The 20,824-nt window shown below is 39.7% G+C and overlaps 2 protein-coding genes across 13 annotated transcripts in view; one reads left to right on the top strand and one right to left on the bottom strand.

Moving 5' to 3' along the window:
* Positions 1–20,824, bottom strand: part of UBE2E1 (ubiquitin conjugating enzyme E2 E1) — a 75,859-nt gene that overhangs the window by 1,895 nt on the left and 53,140 nt on the right. For both annotated transcript variants that reach the window (XM_027040953.2, XM_027040952.2), the window contains 2 exons: positions 1,466–1,598; positions 253–400 (listed from right to left, as the gene is read on the bottom strand). In XM_027040953.2, coding sequence (XP_026896754.1) covers positions 253–400; positions 1,466–1,598 — 281 coding nt within the window. The remainder of the gene's footprint in view (positions 1–252; positions 401–1,465; positions 1,599–20,824) is intronic.
* NKIRAS1 (NFKB inhibitor interacting Ras like 1) overlaps positions 1–20,824 on the top strand; it is a 95,962-nt gene that overhangs the window by 35,562 nt on the left and 39,576 nt on the right. For 4 of the 11 annotated variants that reach the window (XR_008298025.1, XR_008298024.1, XR_008298023.1 and 1 more), the window contains 2 exons: positions 890–1,620; positions 2,542–3,073. The exons of 1 other annotated variant lie outside the window; for it this stretch is intronic. Coding sequence is in view for 3 of the 10 variants with exons in the window: in XM_053221519.1 (XP_053077494.1) it covers positions 2,542–2,586 (45 nt within the window). In the remaining 7 variants the exon portion in view is untranslated. Of the gene's footprint in view, positions 1–889; positions 1,621–2,541; positions 3,074–4,230; positions 4,748–20,824 lie in introns of those variants that run through there. 6 more of the 11 variants (XR_003414497.2, XM_053221519.1, XM_027040957.2 and 3 more) reach the window with 3 other exon arrangements.

The following is a 20,824-nucleotide window of genomic DNA, read 5'->3' as shown; positions in this document are numbered from 1 at the left end:
GCTTGGGCTCTCACAGTTTGTGAGTTCGAGCCCCGCATGGGGTTATATGCTGACAGCCTACTTTGGATTCAGTGTCTCCCTCTCTCTCTGCCCCTCCCCTGCTCATGCTTTCTCTCTCAAAAATAAATAAACATTAAACATTTTTTGAAAAAAGATCAGTTTTTGTCCCTTGAAAGCTCTTTAAACTTTATCAAAAACAAGTATTTTTCAGGTGAGGAAGAAAAACAATAAAAAAATAATTATTAACCTTACCAGGATTACAGTCTGTAAGAAGGGAGCAGATAGAAAGAAGAACTTTAGAAATGGTTAGTGCTGGACTCCAATTATCTTTTAATATGTCCAAGCAAATAACTCCTTGGCTGTTAATATTACAGTGATAGATTCTTGTCCGAAATGTGACCTAAAAAATAAAACCGTGTTAAAATTTAAACAGCAAAGAATGAAAATTTTTACTAAATTACTTTTTCAGTTGAGTGGCCCTAATTAAAAATCTTTTAAAGAAACAGACAGTTTTTAAAAAGATGAATAAAGAGTTTAAAGCTGAGGAGATACATTAAAAGACTAATAAATATGAGATTAGAGTGTTCATTGATACAATCACAGGTCAAAAGTTAATCAACAAAAAGGTAATTTCAATATTTTTCAAATTCATCTTTAGCAGTTTCAGTGTTTTAAATATTTTCCTAACTTTTCAAGTTTGAAATAGCTGTTTGCTGACCTCTTGTGTTAGCTGGTAGTACTACATGGCCTCAAAGTAAGCTTTGTATAATTCAAACTGAGGGACAACATAGTGGGAACATAAACAAAATTCTTAGCTGTAAAGGCTGTTAAGAAAACTGAAGATGAGATTTACTTCTGCTTTTTCTGACTTTTACATTATATCCTGCAGATATCCTGTCTACCTAGGTCACAGAATTCACTATAATGGAGTCTCAACAGGTGAGGAGCCAGAATTGGGCAAGGATCACAGCAGTAGACAAATCAACACAAGCCATGGGAGCCTGGATTGCTTTTTTTTGGTTTCCTAATTCCAAAGTAAAAATTATCATTTAGTAAATGAGAATCATAGATTATAGAGTGTCACGGGAGATAGGATCCTAGATGAGAAAACTGAAGCCTGGAGATTAAGAATGTGACGAGACCAAAAAAGGACGAGAAACATGGATACTTTGACAGTAACTTCTTTTCTGTTGAGTGGAAAACGGGATTAATTCTGAGTTGCTATGTCACTATAAACAGCAGGATTTTAAGCACCATCAAAACAAAGCACATACTTCTAGAAATGGTCTCTGCCAAGTGGCAAAGCTGCCCCCCACCCCTGCAGTGTCTTGTGTCCATCCTAATGTACTTAGAGATTCATTAAGAGACGACAGAAATCTCTTTTTTGATTAAAACTCAATTTTAAACACTTCAATAGTTTCTCATGGGAATATGTAAATCTGAATATAAATCAGGAAATTCTTACCTTTGGAGGCTTGAAGGGGTATTCAGGTGTAAAAGTGATATCAAGGAAGAATACACCCCCCTCATACACGGATCCTGGAGGCCCTAGAATGGTTGATCTCCATTCATAGATGTTATCGCCTTTGGGACCAGCACTGTGAAATAATACATCAAAAGGTAAGCAGATAGTATGGCACCATCCAAATTTTAGAGGATATTTAAGGAAAAAAGATGACCTCTTCTCTTCCTTTTTGTTTTAATGTGTGGATTCCCTCCACCAAACAGAAGTGTCTTTCAGACAGTCTGATTCTGGACTGCAACAAACCCATCAGCCTTAGGTCAAGTAAATGGAATGATAAAGAATGTTTAAACCATTCTAAGCCTACTTAGGCTGTGGATAAACAAGAAATTCCTCAATTCTCAACCCTCTCCTCAATACATCATAAAAAATGTAAATGATACTTTAAAAAGAAACACTTTTCAGCACACAGAATTAAATTAGTGAAATATTAGTTGTTTTTGTTCATAGCTAGTAATTTCTGATGACCATTTTAAGCGCAAAGTTTCATTTCTGACCCACTGACGGGGGTTCTTGTTCCTTGCTCTATTTCCATAATCTTACCCTAAAAGGAGTCCGATGGATTGCAGTACTTTTTACATTATAAACCATGTTGAGTGGGAGGAGCACAAGAATGACAATGTATCCAATGACAAGTTACTCAATTTGCATTTCAGTATATAAAATTCTATAATCAGGTTCTCTAAATATTACAGTTGAGATGTTAATTTATCCCTTTCCCCATATTTACTTATACCATAAAATGGTAAAGCATGCAACAGGAACCCTGGAGAAGACTAAACAAGTATGGATCCCTAACCTCTAGGTCCTCAACCAGGGGACTTGGTGGGTCTAGTGAAGGATCTGAGCATCCACTGGAAGGACGAAGCATTGCTGCCTAATAAACACCTTAGATACTTACTTTAAAGCTGTTACTGGAGGCATTCATGTAACTTTTTGTCATAAGCATTTTATTAACCATAGAATGAAACAAAAATTACAGGGGCCTGCAAGTCCTTTGCCTTTTTTTTCCCTTCCAGGTTCTCACTTGGAAAGTTAGACCTGCTGGTCTGGAAGGTGGGTAGAGAGACCTACAGTAGAGAGAGTGGTTTACAACTCTCAGAGGGCCACTTTGAAGGAGAACTGGGAGCAAGAGAATGCGTGAGACACGTGTACAGGGAAAGGTCTGTTCCAGCACCCCACCCTTTTCTCTATAAAATGACTAACTAGCTTTACCCTCAGGTCAGTATATTCTTTTATCAACCTTGTGTCCCCACCCTTATAAGATACTATTTAGTTCCACAATAAGAAATAGGACTTCAGTTTCTAACACTGGTTGAACTGCCCTTGAGAATGGCATGTGATTTAAATTATTAATCAATTTAAGTAATTAGAAAGATGGAGTTGAAATTAAGGTGAGATGGAAACAAAAAATACAGGTCCCTGTCTGAACATGTTGCAACATAACTGTGATTAGAATCTTGGTATGAGGCTGAGACTGAGAAGGTGAAAGGAGACCATGCCTTTCAGATTGTTAGAAAATTAATGTTCATTTGTAACAAAAACACTTTTATATGAGGCAAAAAGAAAAAAAATTCTGCCCTTGATTCAGTCTTTTTTCCTTCTAGTCAAAATAAATAGAGCTGTTGCAAACATTTTGAGGAATATAATCGGGGTGCCTGGCTGGCTCAGTCGGTAGAGCTCACAACCCTTGATCTCAGGGTTGTGAGTTCAAGCTCCATATTGGGTATAGAGCTTACTTTAAAAAAAGAAAAACAGTCATTTCTACACTTGACACAGTATTTTCTTATTTCTGTAATGGTTTCTGACGTCAGACACATTCACGTTAGTGGCAGGGATTGTCATGAATCATAACACTCTTGTGACAGTACAGGTGCCTGCTGACTGACTGATGAGCACCATACCCCTTGAGTAAGTAACTCAATGACAAGGACTCTCATCTCCACTGGCCTTTCCCTTGATCCTTGAAACCCATGTTCCCTCTAGTGACCATGGGACAAGGCAGCTACAGATCATAGTTCTTGTGCCTTATAAAGACTAAATTGGTAATTTAACAGAATTTGAACAGCATAAAATGGAATCAATCAATACAAGCCATTTAACCTTAAAAAATAAACCCAATTAGAAAAAAAGGTCATTAGAGCAGTCTTATGTATAATTTGATGTGCTCTCTGGACTGACTTAAGACAATCACATAAGCTAATGTTTAAGCTTCATTTTTTTTTTCTTTGATGTGTATTTATTTTGAGAGAGAGAGTGGGGAAGGGGCAAGGACAGAATCCCAAGCAGACTCCACACTGAAGGCAAAGCCTAATGGCGGGGCTCAATCTCAAGACCATGAAATTATGACCTGACCTGAAATCAAGAGTCAGAGGCTTAACTAACTGAGCCACCCAAGCTCCCCTTGTTTTGTTTTAAAATCATGTTTTGTAAGTCCTCCCCCATTCCCATCCTCAATACTAACTTACTATATAGACTACTGCTCTTCCATTTCAACAGCAACTGAAGATGCATTTCAATTTTTAAAGAACATCCTGGAAGCAAGGTGAAATTATAATCAGTGCTTTTAAAGATTATATTTCTATCTGATCAGTTTTTCACATTATTATTGGGAGAGATGACCCTTGTTTACAAACACAGAAGCCATAATTCAGGTCTTATTTTAGGCTTAATTCTAAAAACCTTGGTTATCTGCTCTCATATCCTAGGGGAAACGTTGAGAGTAAGAGGTTGGGAAGATGAAAAGATAAGAAGTACACTACAAACATCTGAACAGCAACAGCATGAAGTAAGTGAAAATGGGACAAGTTAGCAAACGTGCCAGCATATTTCAAAAAAAGTAGGAACTCATGATGAATTCAGTTAGAAGCTCATTCTACCCACCTAAAAATCCCAAGTCATCTCTGATAGTTTCCCACGGTACAATGACTAATGAATGCTTCCTAAAAATAAAGCACTGGCAAATACAGTTGATTGGCTAGTCCATGTCTTGTCTTTGTAGAAGCTTCACAATAAAGCAAACCGGTTGCTTATAGAAGGTGTATTAATAGCCTAAAATCCCCGCAATTCACACATTATAATTGTAGCCTTATAATTTTAGAGCAGTTCTCAATAGAGGATGATTTTGTCCCCCAGGGAGACATTTGGCAATGTCTGGAGATCTTTTTAGATGCCACAACTCGGAGGGAGTGTGCTACTGGTACCTAGGGGGTCGAGGCCAGGAGTGCTGCCAGACAGCCTTCTACACCAAAGAATTCCCTCAACCCCAAAATGTCACTAATTCCAAGGATGAGAATTCTGCCTTAGAGAAATTGGCTCAAGGTTGGTTGAGCTAGTAAAGGTAAGAGAGCTTCACAGTTTGAATCCCTGTTGTCAGACTCTATCTAGTGCCAATCCTCTTATCTTTCCTTTACTGCTCTGTGCCTGGTACAGAAAAAACATTCAATATACAGGGTTATTGTTATTAAAAGTTACATTTGCATATGCCCTAACTGTTCTATACTCTTGTTACTCAAAGTATGGTCCCTGGACAGAATAAAAATAACATCAGCATCCTCTGGAAGTTTGTTAGAAAAGTAGACTTAGACTCCCCCCCACACCTAATACATCAGAATTTGCAAAGCTAGCTATAGAAGACATTAAGTGGCAAATGAATACCAACTCTACCTTTTAAACTTCTAGATTTAAATTACTATTTACATTATCTAGCTCTCTCCTTCACTGCCTATAATTCTTTGCAGTAAGATACAAGTATCAACCCTGGTAATGCTTAGTTAAGACTATAAAAACAATAACCAGAGAACTTAGGAAATGCTTATAGGAAGAGATCCACAATCAAATCTATATTCCCTACAACATACTATTCAAAATCCATTCTTAATTTATTCTGCTAATAAATTCAAAGAGAGTATGAGAAAATAGTATGAATGCTGCAATCTACCTGAAGGAATCCTCCTCTCCCACAATCATCACCCAACAGACACGCTCTCCATGGAACAAAAGCTGTCTTCGCCATGATATCTACACAGCACATAGAGAGGACATTTTATAAAAAGTAAAAAGCTTCTTGTCCTCCCATCCCTTCAGAAAACGGTAGCCATCTGTCACCTAGAAGTGAGTAGCAGGAGCAACTTGAAAAATCAGAAAACCTCAGTAAGGTGACTAACAGATTAGTTACATGGCTTGGTGAAGTGACATGGCTACTGAAAAGTGAGTCAGCCACTCTAATAACAAAGAGAGGCCTCCTCCTACAAGGTGGTACTGCTAGGGAGGTAGTCGCCATTCTGTGGAAAGGACTTACAGTTCAAGGGCCAACCTAAAGGACTCCCCAAAACAGCTGGTGCTTACATAAGAATTCACATCAGTGGTATCCAGTGTATCTAAACAGTTACTTTGGAACAGAGTGGGCCCAAACTAGGGGGTTACATTTCCCTACAAATGGGAGGAAAACTGGCTCAGACACTCTAGCCCTAAAACATGATCCGTGTTCACAAACAGTGGCATTCCCACAAAGTCCCCCCAAATCGTATTATAACAACATTAAGGAAGTGGTGTGTGCTGTCTTCCTCCGGAAGAAAGGGGATATACCTTCAAAGGGATTTGATGCAACTTTTCAAGAAACACAAGGCTGATTTTCGGCCTATGGAAGACCTAGAGTGCATTTTTGAAATGTGTTCCAAACCAGAAAGAACATAGTTGTAGGTATTTTACACAAACTGCTACAGCCATGTGGATATATCATCTCTCTTAGATCAGATTTAAAGTCTCTAGAGAACAGTAATTTTCTACACATACTATATGGGACTATTTTTTTTACTTTTTAAATTTGTTTTTAATGTTTATTTTTGAGACAATGCGAGAGACAGAGTGCAATCAGTGGAGAAGGAGACAGAAGGAGACACACACAATCTGAAGCAGGCTCTAGGCTCTGAGCAGTCAGCCCAGAGCCTGACGTGGGGCTCGAACTCACAAACCGTGAGATCATGACCTGAGCCAACGTCAGATGCTTAACCGACTGAGCCACTCAGGCGCCCCAGTAATTAACATTATTTAATTAGCTGGCCAAAATATGTACCACTGTTTAGAATTACACAACAGTGTTTCCAATTAGGTAAAATAACAAAACACCACAAAAGCTCTTACTCAGCTAGCCATTCAATTGTAGTTTTACCTTATATGTTGTTGCTTTAGAAAATAATCCAGCCTTCTGGAAATCTACAATCCAATCTTTTAAAAAAAAAATTAGATGTGCACAGAGTAAGGACACAATTTTAAAATGAAAACTACTTTCAAGAGACAACAATAGGGATAGTGAAACAGCAGGCCTAGAAAACTGGACATCAATGGGTCCTTACTAGTAAGGAGGGATGGCTGAGTAATGAGAGTGTTTGGTAACTAAGCTAAGAATCCCACTTTAACTTCTGGACTATTGATATACAAGATATACAAGTGGGGGGTAAGGTACCAAGCAAGTGAAATGCAAACTAGTCAAATGTCAAGGGCCTAAAAGAAACAGGGGCAGGGAAGGGTAGAGAAAGGCCCATAGAAATGATTAGAGAGAATTAACTAAGAGATCGGTATCTTTTGTCTCAAAAATTACTTTTCCTATATTAGGTTATATAGAAGCTACACAAGCTTAAGAACAATTCCTTTTTTTTTTTTTTTTAAAGTAGGCTTCACACCCAGCACGGAGCCCAATATGAGGCTTGAACTCATGACCCTGGAATTAAGACCTGAGCTGAGATCAAGAGTTGGATGCTTAACTGACTGAGCCACCCAGGCATCCCCTAAGAACAATTCTAATTTGCTCTTTCCCCAGAGAAGTTAGAAAAACAGGGTCGGAATAGAGTCAAGTGTAAGGCTACGGTGATTACTCCTCTACTGCCACTAAAATAATCCAGAGCAGGTTATCTGCCTTAGAGTCAAGCGGTAGAGTCCTGATTTTTTAGCACAATGCTTATATTAGTGAATATAAAACTGGTATCTAAATGAGTAAATAGAAAATTATTAGTGTCTGGTTCTTACACTAATCAGTTCACAGGGCCTACAAAGCACAACCAACTCTTCTATTGGAATGATCGTTGGTTGTACTGTGGTAAGTGAGTAATGGGGGAAAACAATCTCTTGTGTAGACTTTTGGAGGGAATATGGTACAGGTTAAATAAACACTGCACACATTTAGTGCTGATTCTCAAAAGCAACAGTGTCCCAAGGAAAGCTATTTAAGGGATACCAAAATTCTCAAAAATGAATTTATCAGGTTTTAACTCAATTCTAAGATGATTCTAGAACGTGTCTTTGACCATGAAATGACCATCGAAGGTTTCCTAGTCACTCACACTCACCTGCACAGCCTCCATACTGCAACTGCTACCAATCTCAGACTGCAGGTGAGGCAAGCAGAGGGTGGTGTGTGTGGTTAGGCAGAAAGGTGAGAAGGGACAAAAGTAAATGCACAAGAAACAGGTTCAACATCTTGCCATAGAGCAGAGAAAGCTGCTTGCACTACCTTGCTGCGGTGATTTTTGGGGTCATTTAATATGTGGTACGAATTCCCTATTTTGTTATTTGATAAAGCTTTTGTTTAATACAAAAAATTAAGGTTTTTTTACTGCCCCATTTTGCTCCTAAAAATACTCCAATTTGGATGTTATATGGTTAACCTGTTTATAGGGGCATCTCAGAACACCTTCTTGCACTGCCCAATCAGCTTGGAACCTCCCTGCCAATCTCTCAATTCTAGCAATTTTACAGATTCTTCGTCCTCAAGCTGCATCGTCCTTCCAGGGATTTGAGTAGACACCCCAAGCAAGGGTCTCTCATCCTAGGTTCAGCTCCCTACAACTTCCCTCAGTACAGAACTCACATGGATTTGGAGAATAAAGACGTTTTGTGCTAGAGCTGGTATTCACATCCAGGAAAGGTGACATCAGCAATTCTAAGACCCTTTCAGCAAGCCCATAGGTCAAAACTATTTTCATAATTCTAAACAGTACTTGCCTTTTTAACTCTTTCTCTCACATTTGTACTGTGAAGTTTTCTTGAGACTATATGAGATATGAGAGCAGATAATGCAGAAGCAGATAAGAAAATCCAGCTGTCTTAAGTCAGACATTAGAGCAATTTGCAAATATGTGAAATAGTGCCACTCTTCTAAGTGTTTGTTTTGGAAAACAAGCTATTTTCATTAAAAAATATGTTAACATGCTTATTTTTTTTTTTAAGTTTCTTTATTTTGAGAGAGCCAGTGAGTGCCGTGTGCAAGGGGCAGGGAGGGAGGGAGGGAGAGACAGAATGAATGAATGAATGAATGAATGAATGAATGAATGAATGAATATCCCAAGCAGGCTTGGTGCTGTTTGTGCAGAGCCTGATGCTGGAACCCACTAAGTGTGAGATCAGGACCTGAGCCAAAATCAAGAGTTGGACACTTAATCGACTGAACCACCCAGGCGCCCTTGTTTTTGTTATTTTAAAATGAAATATATATTTTAGAGAGAGCCCGCTAGCGGGGGAGAGGGGTGGGGTGGGGAGAGAGAATCCCAAGCAGGATCCACGCTCAGTGCATAGCCCGATGTGGGGCTCAATCCCACGACCCTGAATCATGACCAGAGTCAAAATCGAGTTGGACGCTCAACCAACTGAGCCACCCAGGTGCCCCAAATTATAAATCTTTTTAATGTTTCAGCTTTCATTCTGAATACAGTAAAAATCCATAATAATTAACACTATCAACAAAAGCTCTTAGGTGCCCATCATTTTTAAGAGTACACGATGGGGTCCTGAAACAAAAAAGGTTTGAGAATGGCTGGGCAGGTTATTTTAAAACAATATTAGCATAACTAGCCAACGATTTTAAAAAGTGTTCTACTCTTATTCCCATCAGATATTAAAAAACAAAACAAAGTTTTAAACAGGAACTAGAAGCTATTCATCACCCTGCCCCCCCAAGTCCCCACACCTTGGAAACCCTAAATACCATGTAAGAAGTCGGACTACCCTGAAGACTACCTATATAGGAGAGACCATGTGGAAAGACTAAATGAAAAGTGAGAGATGAATGAGAAGCCCCAGGTGTTCTAGTCCTTAGTCATTTAAGTCTTCTCCACCCAAGGTACCAGAAATGTGAGTAAAGAAGCTTTCAGATAATTCCAGGCCCAGCCTGTGTAAATGCATGAGAGCCCAGCCCTAGTCAGCCCTCAAATATACCAGAGGTTATGATAAATGGTGGTTGCTATTTTACACCACTTAGTTTAGGGCGTTCTGTAAGGCAGCAATAAAGAATGGGAACACTCCCCAAGAAGAGCCTTCAACCAACAGCTGATGGTGGGGTGGGACAATTCTGAGGCAAGGGCTTTATCCAGTTCCCCAGAGTTCACCTTAGGCAACTTTCACTGTGGGAACCTGGCTTAATAAACGGCATCCTTTACTGACAGTCTTTCCTACCTTGTTTTATTTCCCATCACTACTTCTGTTCCTTATACCACTAAAACCCTACTTGTATTAGAATTCTCAATTTAAGGGTCTCCTTCTGGGGAAAGCAAAGCTGAGACACCACTGAAGTGAAACACACACAAAGGAAAAGATGAACAGATATGATTACATAAAAACTGAAAATCTGTAGGAGGAAGACAAAGAGATTACAAAAGGGTAGAGAAAAGACAACTGCAGTACATGATTAAAGGTCAATATCTTGACTATGAAAAAACTTTAAACAGACTAACAATAATAGATAAAGGACTTGGGCATTCCTCAAAAGAAACTTGTATGGCCAGTTAGCAAATTCTCAATCTTACTCAGACTCAAAGAAATGCAAATTAAACACAGAGGCACATTTACCTATCAGACTGGCAAAAATGTAAAAGACTGAAAATCTTTGGTGTCTAACTGTGTGATGAAATAGGCATTCTCTTCCACTGCTGGTGGGAGAGTAAATTAGTAATCCTAGACTGTGATTAGGTATAATGTATTCAAATATAAAACATATAAATACCCTTTGACACAGAAATTCTGCTTCTCAAAACTTACTCCAAAGAAATAAGTAGACACTTGCACAAGGCTATAAGGATATTTATAAGAACCTTACGTATAATGCAAAAATCTCTGCAATGAGCTAAATTATCAATAGGAGATAGGTTAAACTGTGGTACAACCATACAATAGTATACAATACAATACTGCTCCCGCCCCCAACTTACAAGCCCTGTGAAAGCCACTAGTAACTATATGGGGTTTAAGGTGTCCTGTGGCCACATTAAAGGACAGTTTGGGCCCTACTACCATATAAAAGCTTCTACTGACTATCGCCCTGTCCTGCCACTTCCTCCCGTCTCTCTTCAATTCAGATTCTCTTTCCTAACCTCCTTTTCTACCATGCTCCCAGATATGGTGCTGAGAGACAGACTGAATCCAGGAAGAGACTGCAAATCCTCCAACAGTGTAAATCAAGGGGGCTCAAGTTTACTCCAACGACAGCATACAAACAAGGCAGAGGGATCTGAAAGCCTACTCAGCAGACAGAATACCAACTGTTTGCTAAAATGATCTGTTCAATTTATCTAAATAGTCTAGATATCTAATTGTCAATTTATCTAATAGTTAAAACATGAAAGGATTTGAAGTGGGTGAATTTAACTGTAGGTAAATTGTGCCTTAAAAGTACATAAAGCAGGGGTGCCTGGGTGACTCACGTCAGTTTAAGCATCCAACTCTTGATTTCAGCTCAGGTCATGATCTCATGGTTCGTGAGTTCCAGCCCCATGATGACAGCATGGAGTCTACTTAGGATTTCCTCTCTCTCTACTCTTCCTCCACTTGTGCACACACTCACCTCCTCTCTCTCTCAAAATAAATTTTTTTTTTTAAACGTTTATTTATTTTTGAGACAGAGAGAGAGCATGAACGGGGGAAGGTCAGAGAGAGGGAGACACAGAATCTGAAACAGGCTCCAGGCTCTTGAGCGGTCAGCACAGAGCCCGACGCGGGGCTCGAACTCACGGACCGCGAGATCATGACCTGAGCCAAAGTCAGCCGCCCAACCGACTGAGCCACCCAGGCGCCCCTCAAAATAAACTTTTTTAAAAAGTAGATAAAGCAGAGAAATTTGCAGAGAAATCAATCTTTTTTTTTTTTTATAACATTTATTCATTTTTGAGAGACAGAGAGAGACAGAGTCTGAGTGGGGGAAGGGCAGAGAGAGGGAGACAGAGAATCCGAAGCAAGCTCCAGGCTCTGAGCTGTCAGCAGAGTCCTGCACAGGGCTCAAACTTGTGAACGGCGAGATCATGCCCCTGAACTGAAGTTGGATGCTTAACCGACTGAGCCACTGAGGCACCCCAGAGAAATGAATCATTTTTAATAGTTCTTTCATAAATGAATTTTTTAGGGGTGCCTGGGTGGCTCAGTTAGTTGAGCGTCCGGCTCAGGTCATGATCTCACGGTTCATGGGTTCAAGCCCCACATCAGGCTCTGTGCTGACAGCTCAGAGCCTGGAGCCGGCTTTGGATTCTGTGTCTCCCTCTCTCTCTGCCCCTCCCCCACTCGTGCTGTCTCCCTCTGTCTCAAAGATAAACATCAAAAAAACAATTTTTTTTAAACAAATGAATTTTTTAATCTTTACCCAAATCCTTTATATCAGGAGAGGTAACAATATTTCAATTTTAAAGATGAGGAAACATTCAGGAGGTTGTGATATGTTTGTACAAAGTCCTAAAGCTAGGAAATCACACTTCTAGCCAATACAATCCAGGCTTTCCTATAGTGAGATTTTTTTCCAATACATCCATAGAGCTTCCAATAATATTATCTGCCTTTGGACTCCCCACCAATTTTGTTTAATCATATTTACTATTCCGCCTTTCCTACCTCATTATTCCATTTCTCTTTTACATTTGGATGGAAGCTGGGATTAAACAGGAACAAGAAAATCTTGTGACCTGCTAAGAGGTGTTATTAAAACTTCTTAAAAATTGATTCAGTTCTTTTTGTAGAAATGAATTAACTGAAAATACATACCACACAGAGTACAACTTAGTGTGGAAGAGAGGGGATTTAATTATAATGTGATAACTGCAAAAATGATGAGAACCCCAAGCTTAATGAAAACCAAAGATGGGTTTTGGGAAACAAGCATCAGTTCAACTGAATAAGAGCCCAAATGTTATGCTCTTAAACTGCAAAAAGAACAAGAAACACGATTAAAAAAAGAACAAACTTTTTAAAAAAGGGGCTCGTTTACTCCAACAACAGCATACAAATATTTTTCAAAACAAGGCAGAGGGATCTGATAGCCTACTCGGCAGACGTATCCACCGAATACCAAGTGTTTGCTAAGAGAAAAAAAAAACAGGCTAAAAAGGAGGTATAAAACAGGACACCAAACTTCCCCAGTCACCGTGGTCCACTCCACTCCATTCCGTTCTAGTCCACAGTGGCACTGGGAGGTCCAGCCATCACTGAAATGACCTGCACTGAAATGGAGGTCAACCCCTGCCTGAGGATACAATATCACCCACTGCTCAATGCTCTGTGAAGCCGAGGCCTCTGCAACCTCTTGGTTCCCTCCCTCTCCATCGCAGGATCTACAGCTCAGAACCACCAGGAAATCACAGGGTCAGGAGGTGAGGAGAGCTATTTACTGCACTTGGAGAGTCACTGCCTTCTTTCTTGGCCCCAGCTGGCCAGGAGAGAAAAGAGAAGGCTGTTTGTATTTGCAAAGGGCTGAGAGTGTGAATGAGGGAGGCTATGCCCTGTGTGTCAAATGCAGGCTACGCTTGGAGGGGAGAGTCTGCTCGGGCTCCTTGTTCCCTGCTAAATCTCCTCACCAAATCTCCGTCCTGCTGTCTACACACACCCTTCTAGCTGAGGAGTGGAGACAGCGGTTTTAACAAAGCTAGGTGCTGCAGCAGCTGCTAAAGAGGCCCAAGGTGGAGCACTCCCATGTGACATCTCCCAGCTGCCCAAGTCTAACAAGTCTACTCCTAGCACTGGTAAGCAGACACACATGACCTTCTCCAGTGGCCACTGACCAGCTATCATTCTGGCTTGTAAAACATGAAAAACGCTCGCCAAGAACAGCTAAGGTATACACCTATTCAGGGTAAGTTTTATGGGAAAAGCCAAAAGGCAAGAAAAGTTCTGATGAAGAGAGGAGGGGACAGTTGTTCCAAGCCTCAGGTGAGGAGTCTGACTGAGGGGTACAAAATGTGGCTAACAGCCCACAGACATGCTTGGAAAATAAGGTTAAAAAAGAGGATACGAATAATGAAGTAAATGGGGAAACTTTAATCTCTGATTTTTCCCCCTTCTTAGAACAACAACAACAACAACAAAACCCAACCCTGATTTAAGTATTGGACCAGAGGGGAAAGACAACTATCTCCAAACACATACATAAACATGACAGATTGAATACATATGCCAACTTTTTTTTTTTTACTCCTTCTGCAAACTCTGACATGACATTGAAGATATTTTCTTTAAGGCATAAACCTACAAAGATGAGAAGAAAAGGAAAGGAGACAATATCAACACGAGTTCAGAAGCTAGGAGGCAAATGAGCAAATGGTTAAAGGACACAACATCCAACACACTGAAGACACCGAGTCATAAACTGGTTGTGAAGAAAGCCAAAATCAAGCCAGACACACCATATAACCCTCCCAAGACAGGAATTAATGGTGCTGTGGAAGTTGAGAATCAGGAAGGGGAAGGTTCTAAAATAAGGACTGGTGAAAAGTCCAATTCCAAGACCCTGTGTGACAGGCAGAATTTTTGGATGGGCAGCATGATGATCTCCCCCCTAAATCATCTCCACATGAGCGTGGGCGGAAGCTGTAACTTGCTTCTCACCAACAGAAAAAGGCAAAGTTGACAGGACCCCACTCCCTGAATCAGGTTACGTTTTTTGTAAAATGTTCTGTTCTAGAAGACTCAGTCGTAGCTGACCACAGAGAGAGAGAGAAGAGAGCAAGCAGCTATGGTACACATTGCCCGTGGAAAGGGCCAGAGAACTGCCAGGGCCCCTAAGAGCAACTGACTTCAGTCCTACAGCTGCAGGGAAAGGAACTCTATGTCACAACTACATTAGCTCAGAAGAGAACCCTGAGCGACAGATGAGCACACAGGCTAGCTGGTTCCTTCACTTTGGCCCTGAAAAGACGCTGAACAGAGGTCTAAGCTGTACCCCAACTCCTAGCCCATGTGAACTGTACATTCTAAATGTGGGTATTGTTTTGAACTGCTAAAGTTGTGGCGGGTTGTTACACAGCAATAGAAATCCTGCCAGACTGGGGTTTATTTTCTGGAGAGGTTTAAAACTGGGGTCTCTGAACCAGGGGACATTAATATGGATGAGGGCAGAGGTGCTGTACTGACAATGAGCTTACGCATGCCCAACAATAAGATCCCCAGTTTTCTTCCTCAGCGCCCAGAACAAAGCCTGGCCTTCACCCTCTAGGCAGTCAGTCTCCTTTGGGGAATGTTAACAGCTCAGAGGAAAGACCTCAATAAACTTATATTAAAGGCCCCCTATGTAACAGATAACCAAGAAACATGGTTCTTCTCTAAAACAGCAAAGATCAAAACAAACTACAAGACAGTCAATTAAACAAATTACAAAGAAGATTTTAAAATAAACTGAATTACTAATATCCAGAGAGACAGAAGATACTGCACTAATGAAACAAGAATATGGCCAAAACAAAACAGTATTCAGAAAAGAAAAGGAGGTGGGGGTGAAGTGGGATGGAGGGGGGTGGGTGAAGGTGGCCAAAAGGTACAAACTTCCAGGTGTAAGATAAATAAGTTCCGGGGACGTAATACACAGCATGGTGGCAACAGTTAACACTGTATCACATATTTGAAAGCTGCTACCAGAGTAGATCTTAAAAGTTCTCTTGACACACACACAAATTCAATGTCTGGTGATGGATGTTAACTAAATTTATTGTGGTAAAGTCATTATGCAATATATACATAAATCATTATGTTCTACACCTTAAACGAATACAATGTTATAATTATATCTCAATAGAATGGGGGGGGGGAGAGGAACTTTTAGCAACTAAAAATGAAAGCAAACATATTTCAACATAATAAAGGCCACGTGTGACAAACCTACAGCTAACATCATACTGAATGGTGAACAACTGAAAGCTTTTTCTCTAAGATCAGGAAAAAGATGAGGGTCTCGATATCCACTCTCACCATTTTATTCAACATAGTACTAAAGTCCTCGCCACAGAAATTAGAGAAGAAAAAGAAAAAGAATCCAATTGTTAAGAAAGAAGTAAAACGGACTACCCACAGATGGCATAATACTACATATACAATACCCTACGGACTCCACCAAAAAAACCGTAACAGAATAAATGAATTTAGTAAAGCTGCAGGATACAAAATTAGTAAATACATAAAAATCTATTGCACGTCTATACACTAATAATGAAGTAGCAGAAAAAGAACTTAGGAAAAAATCTCTTTTACAATTATACCAAAAATAATGAAATATCAGGAATAAATTTAACCGATGAGGTGAAAAGACCTATACTCTGAAAACTATAAGACACTGATGAAAGAAATTGAAGATGACACAAATAGAAAAACACACAATGCTCCTGGACTGGAAGAATACTGCTAAAATGCCTATACTACCCAAAGCAATATACAGATTCAATGCAATCCCTATCAACATATCAAGAGTATTTTTCACAGAGCTAGAACAAATAATCCTAAAATTTGTACGGAAACACAAAAGATTGTGGATAGCCAAAGCAATCTTGAGAAAGAAGAACAAAGCTGGAGGTATCATAGTCCCAGGTTTCAAACTATATTCCAAAGCTGTAGTAACAAAAACAATATGGTACTGGGACAAAAATATACACATAGATCAATGGAACAGAATAGAGAACCCCGAAATAAACCCACGGGTGAATTAATCTACAACAAAGGAGGCAAGCATATACAATGGGGAAAGAAAGTCTTGTCAATAAATGGTGTTGGGAAAACTGGACAGCTACATGCAAAAGAATGAAACTGGACCACTTTCTTACACCATACACAAAAATAAACTCAAAATGGATTAAAGACCTAACTGTAAGGATCAGAAACAAACCATAAAACTCCTCAAAGAAAACATAGGCAGTAATCTCTTGGACGTCAGCCTTAGCAACATTTTTCTGGATATGTCTCCCCAGGCAAAGGAAACAAACGCAAAAATTAATAAAAATAAATAATAAAAAATAAATATATGTATGTATGTATATATATATAACTACACCAAAATACAAAGCTTCTACACAGCAAAGGAAACTATCAAAATGAAAAGGCAAACTACAGAATGAGAAGACATTTGCAAATGATTATCCAAAGGGGTTAATAGCCAAATTACTTACGAATGCATACAAATCAATACCAAAAAAATTAATAATCTGATTTGAAAATGAGCAGAGGACCTGAATAGATATTTCTCCAAAGACGGAGAGATGGGCTAACAGAGACATGAAAAGATGCTCAGTATCACTCATCATCAGGGAAATGCAAATCAAAAGCACAATGAGATACAACCTCACCCCAGTCAAATGTCTATCATCAAAAAGACAAGAAATAACAAGTGTTGGCAAGGATGTAGAAAAGGAAACTCTTCTGCACTGTAAGTGAGAATGTACACTGGTGTGACTGCTGTGGAAAACAGTATGGAGGTTCCTCAAAAATTAGAAATACTCAATGATCCAGTAATTCCCCTTCTGGGTATTTACCAGAGAAAAAGAAAGCACTAATTTGAAAAGATACATGCACCCCAATGTTTACTGAAGCATTATTTACAACAGCCAAGACACAGAAAGAACCTAAGTGTCCACTGACAGATGAACGGATAAAGAAGTGGTATATATATAAAAGAGTGTGTGTGTACGTACACACACACACACACACACACACACACACACACACACCGGAATATTACTCGGCCATAAAAAAGAATGCAATCTTGCCATCTGTGGCAACACAGATGGACCTAGGGGGTATTACACCAAGTGAAATAAGTCAGACTGAGAAAGACAATTATTGTATGATTTTACTTATATGTGAAATCTTTAAAAACAAAGCAAATGAGTGAACCAACAGAAAACAGACTCATAGATACAGAAGAAAAGAAAAAAAAAACTGGTAGTTGCCACAGGGAGGGGAGTAGAGGATAGGCAAAATAGGCAAAGGGGATTAAAAGGTACAAACTTCCAGTTATAAGACAAGTAACAGAGATAAGTGCAGCAAAGGGAATATATTCAATAATATTTTAATAACTTCGTATGGTAACTACATTTACAGTAAACACTACATAATGTATAGAACTGGAATCACTAATCTACATCTGCAATTAACATTTTATCAACAATATTTCAATTACACCATGAACAAAAAATTTTTCAAAAATACAATGAAGGGTAAAGTTGAAATCTCCCCAAAAAAGTAGAAAAAAGGTTAAAAAAATAGAGAAAACACACAATTTTTCTGTTACGGACATGGGTGTCTTCTGTAGGAATGTAGCTGAAAATGGAACTGGAAAGACTAAATGGGAATAAATCACAAAGGGCCTTAAATGCCTACCAAACCATTTAGATTTTAGCAGCTTTGCACCTACAGGAGTGAAGCGAAGAAACAGTCACTGTTTTAAGAAGTAGACAACTTTAGGGGCGCCTGAGTGGCTCAGTCAGTTAAGCATCCGATCAGCTCAGATCATGATCTCACAGTACGTGGGTTTGAGCCCTGTGTCAGGGCAGCTCTGTGCTGACAGCTCAGAGGATGGAGCCTGCTTCGGATACTGTGTCTCCCTCTCCCTCTCCCTCTGCCCCTTCCCCTGCTCACACTCTATGCCTCTCAAAAATAAATGTAAAAAAAAAAAAAAAAAAAAAAAGTAGACAACTCTAAACACCAAAAACATCAACCTATTCAGAAATAGGAAACTACAAATGCAATCTTCAATGCCTGAGGCAGAGAGCCTAATTAGGGTACTATAGAAATCCAACAACCTGGATTATTAGAGCAGGGACAGTAAAAACAAAATTATCCAGGAGGAAATCATAAGTACTTCACGGTAACAATCCTCCAGGGTTATCAATAAAGATCTTGTGACATCAATACATACACAAATAAGATGCCTACATCCAATTCTTGATGCGAAGGAAGAGACCAGAGGGGTCTCTCCGTGACCTGGCTAATCTCCCAGCAGTATCGTCAACCAGATATGCCAAACAGCACCATACATGTAGCACTTAGTTTTCATTTGCTAAATAAACAAAATGTGAGCTTATGTACATAATCTTGCACGTTTAACATAGTATTAACATTACAAAAAACTATCAAACTGACTACCCCGATTTTAGTTCAGAAAATATTTATCATTAGTTATATGCTTAACTGGTATTTGTTGTTATATGCAGTAGTTAAAAATTATAACGTACATGCTATTTTAGGTACTGTCTAGGTTTCTTTAAGAAGTTAAAAATATTAGGCTTAATATTCTTTTGAAAAACACCATTTAAATAGGTTTATGGCTTTATTTAAATGGATTTAGGCCTTATAGCAAATAAAGATGGAAGTATTTTGGAAAGAAACATATCTCCCAATCGGTTTATCTGGCAGCTTGGTTGAGTGGTGCTGTTTCTTTCTTTTCTTTCTTTCTTTCTTTCTTTCTTTTTTTTTTTTGTTGTTTATTTTTGAGAGAGAGAGTGTGCGCGCACATGAGTGGGGGAGGGGCAAAGAGAGAGGGAGACACAAAATCTGAAGCGGGGCTCAAACCCATGAACTGTGGAATCATGAAGTAAGCCGAAGTCAGATGCTTGACCTCCTGAGCCACCCAGGTGCCCCTGGGATTGTGCTTCTTTTAAGAACCAGGGCTGAAAAGGGGGAGGGGGGAGGGGGGAGAGGGGGGAGGGGAGAGAAGGGGAGAGGGGAGAGGGGAGAGAAGAGAAGGGAGAAGGGAGAGGGGAGAGAAGGGAGAGGGGAGAAGGGAGAGAGGAGAGGGGAGAGAAGAGAAGGGAGAGAAGAGAAGGGAGAGGGGAGAGAAAAGAAGAGAAAAGAAAAGAAAAGAGAAGAAGAGGAAAAAAAAGAACCAGGGCTCACAGTTTATAAAGACTCACAAACAAGCACATTCAACGACACATAAGCATGAGGTAAAATGAATTCCAATATAAACTCAGGCGAGCCACTAAAATCCAGTGGATTTTTAACCACTAATTACACCTCTACCAGAATTTAGTTAACTAAAAGCATTGTCAATATTTAGCCATTTTAGTGTTTTGTTAACGTGCGCTTACACTGTGCACCACACAGAGCCACGAGGAGGCGTACTAACTAAGACAGGGCCAAAGTGATAAAACAAAATCGGAGCGGTCAAGATTTGTTTAGCAAAACAACACCGTCGGTGAGGCACAGTCACCAGCACGGAGGAGGAGCAGCTGCAGCACCAACCCCCCAGAAACCTGATCAGAGGACAGAACGTTCATCTGCGCGGCCAAGGTGAAAGCACCCGGAAGCCAAGGAGCAGACAGCTGCTAGAGCGGGCAGGCTGACACAGGAATGCGCCTGAGTTCCAGTCTGGTAGAGCAAAAAGCCTTCGTCCGTCAGCAAGAATAAGGTTAATCAGAGACATCCTTCACTTCAAGGGACACTTACACATCTGCTTTGTACAAAATGTACACACAGGACATGGTTCTGGAGAAGAATCACCTCCTCGAAGGAAAGTAAAGGAAAATTTCAGTGGCTCTGGAGGTTGTGGCTGATGGACACGGAAGAGTGAAAGTAGCATCTAAAATAAATCTACACGTGTTTTATGATACTACAATAAGCCAATTAAAAAAATCCACTTACACTTCTGTTCAACATTACGCTATGTAGAAAATTCTTACAAGATTCACAAACACGGTACAAGTTACTAACTATCCTTCTAAAACTCCCCTCTAAGATGAAGGTCAACAACAAATGATTAGAATACAAGGCGGATTGTTAGAAGGATAAAAGGGAAGTGGAACAGGTGTGAACTCCAGTGAGGGTGGCTTCAAAATGGGCCAAAATGAACATATGGGAAATCCTCTTTCTTCCCTTCCCTCTTGCACACGCGTGCAAACATGCCAGCTTTCAACCACAAGAGCTCCCTTTCTTTCACTTGTGAGGTGAAGTGGGAGAAAAGAGGACAAGTATTTAGAACACATTTCCCAAAATGAACAGCCTCAGTGAAGTAGGTCAGTGATTCTTACAAGTCCAAAACCAAGCTTCCACCAAAATGTAAAGAATCAGGGGAAAAGGGTA

This window comes from Acinonyx jubatus, chromosome C2 (genome assembly GCF_027475565.1).
Source record: "Acinonyx jubatus isolate Ajub_Pintada_27869175 chromosome C2, VMU_Ajub_asm_v1.0, whole genome shotgun sequence".
NCBI lineage: Eukaryota > Metazoa > Chordata > Mammalia > Carnivora > Felidae > Acinonyx > Acinonyx jubatus.
The sequence above is the reverse complement of the archived record's forward strand: the minus strand, read 5'-3'. Positions and strand labels throughout refer to the sequence as shown.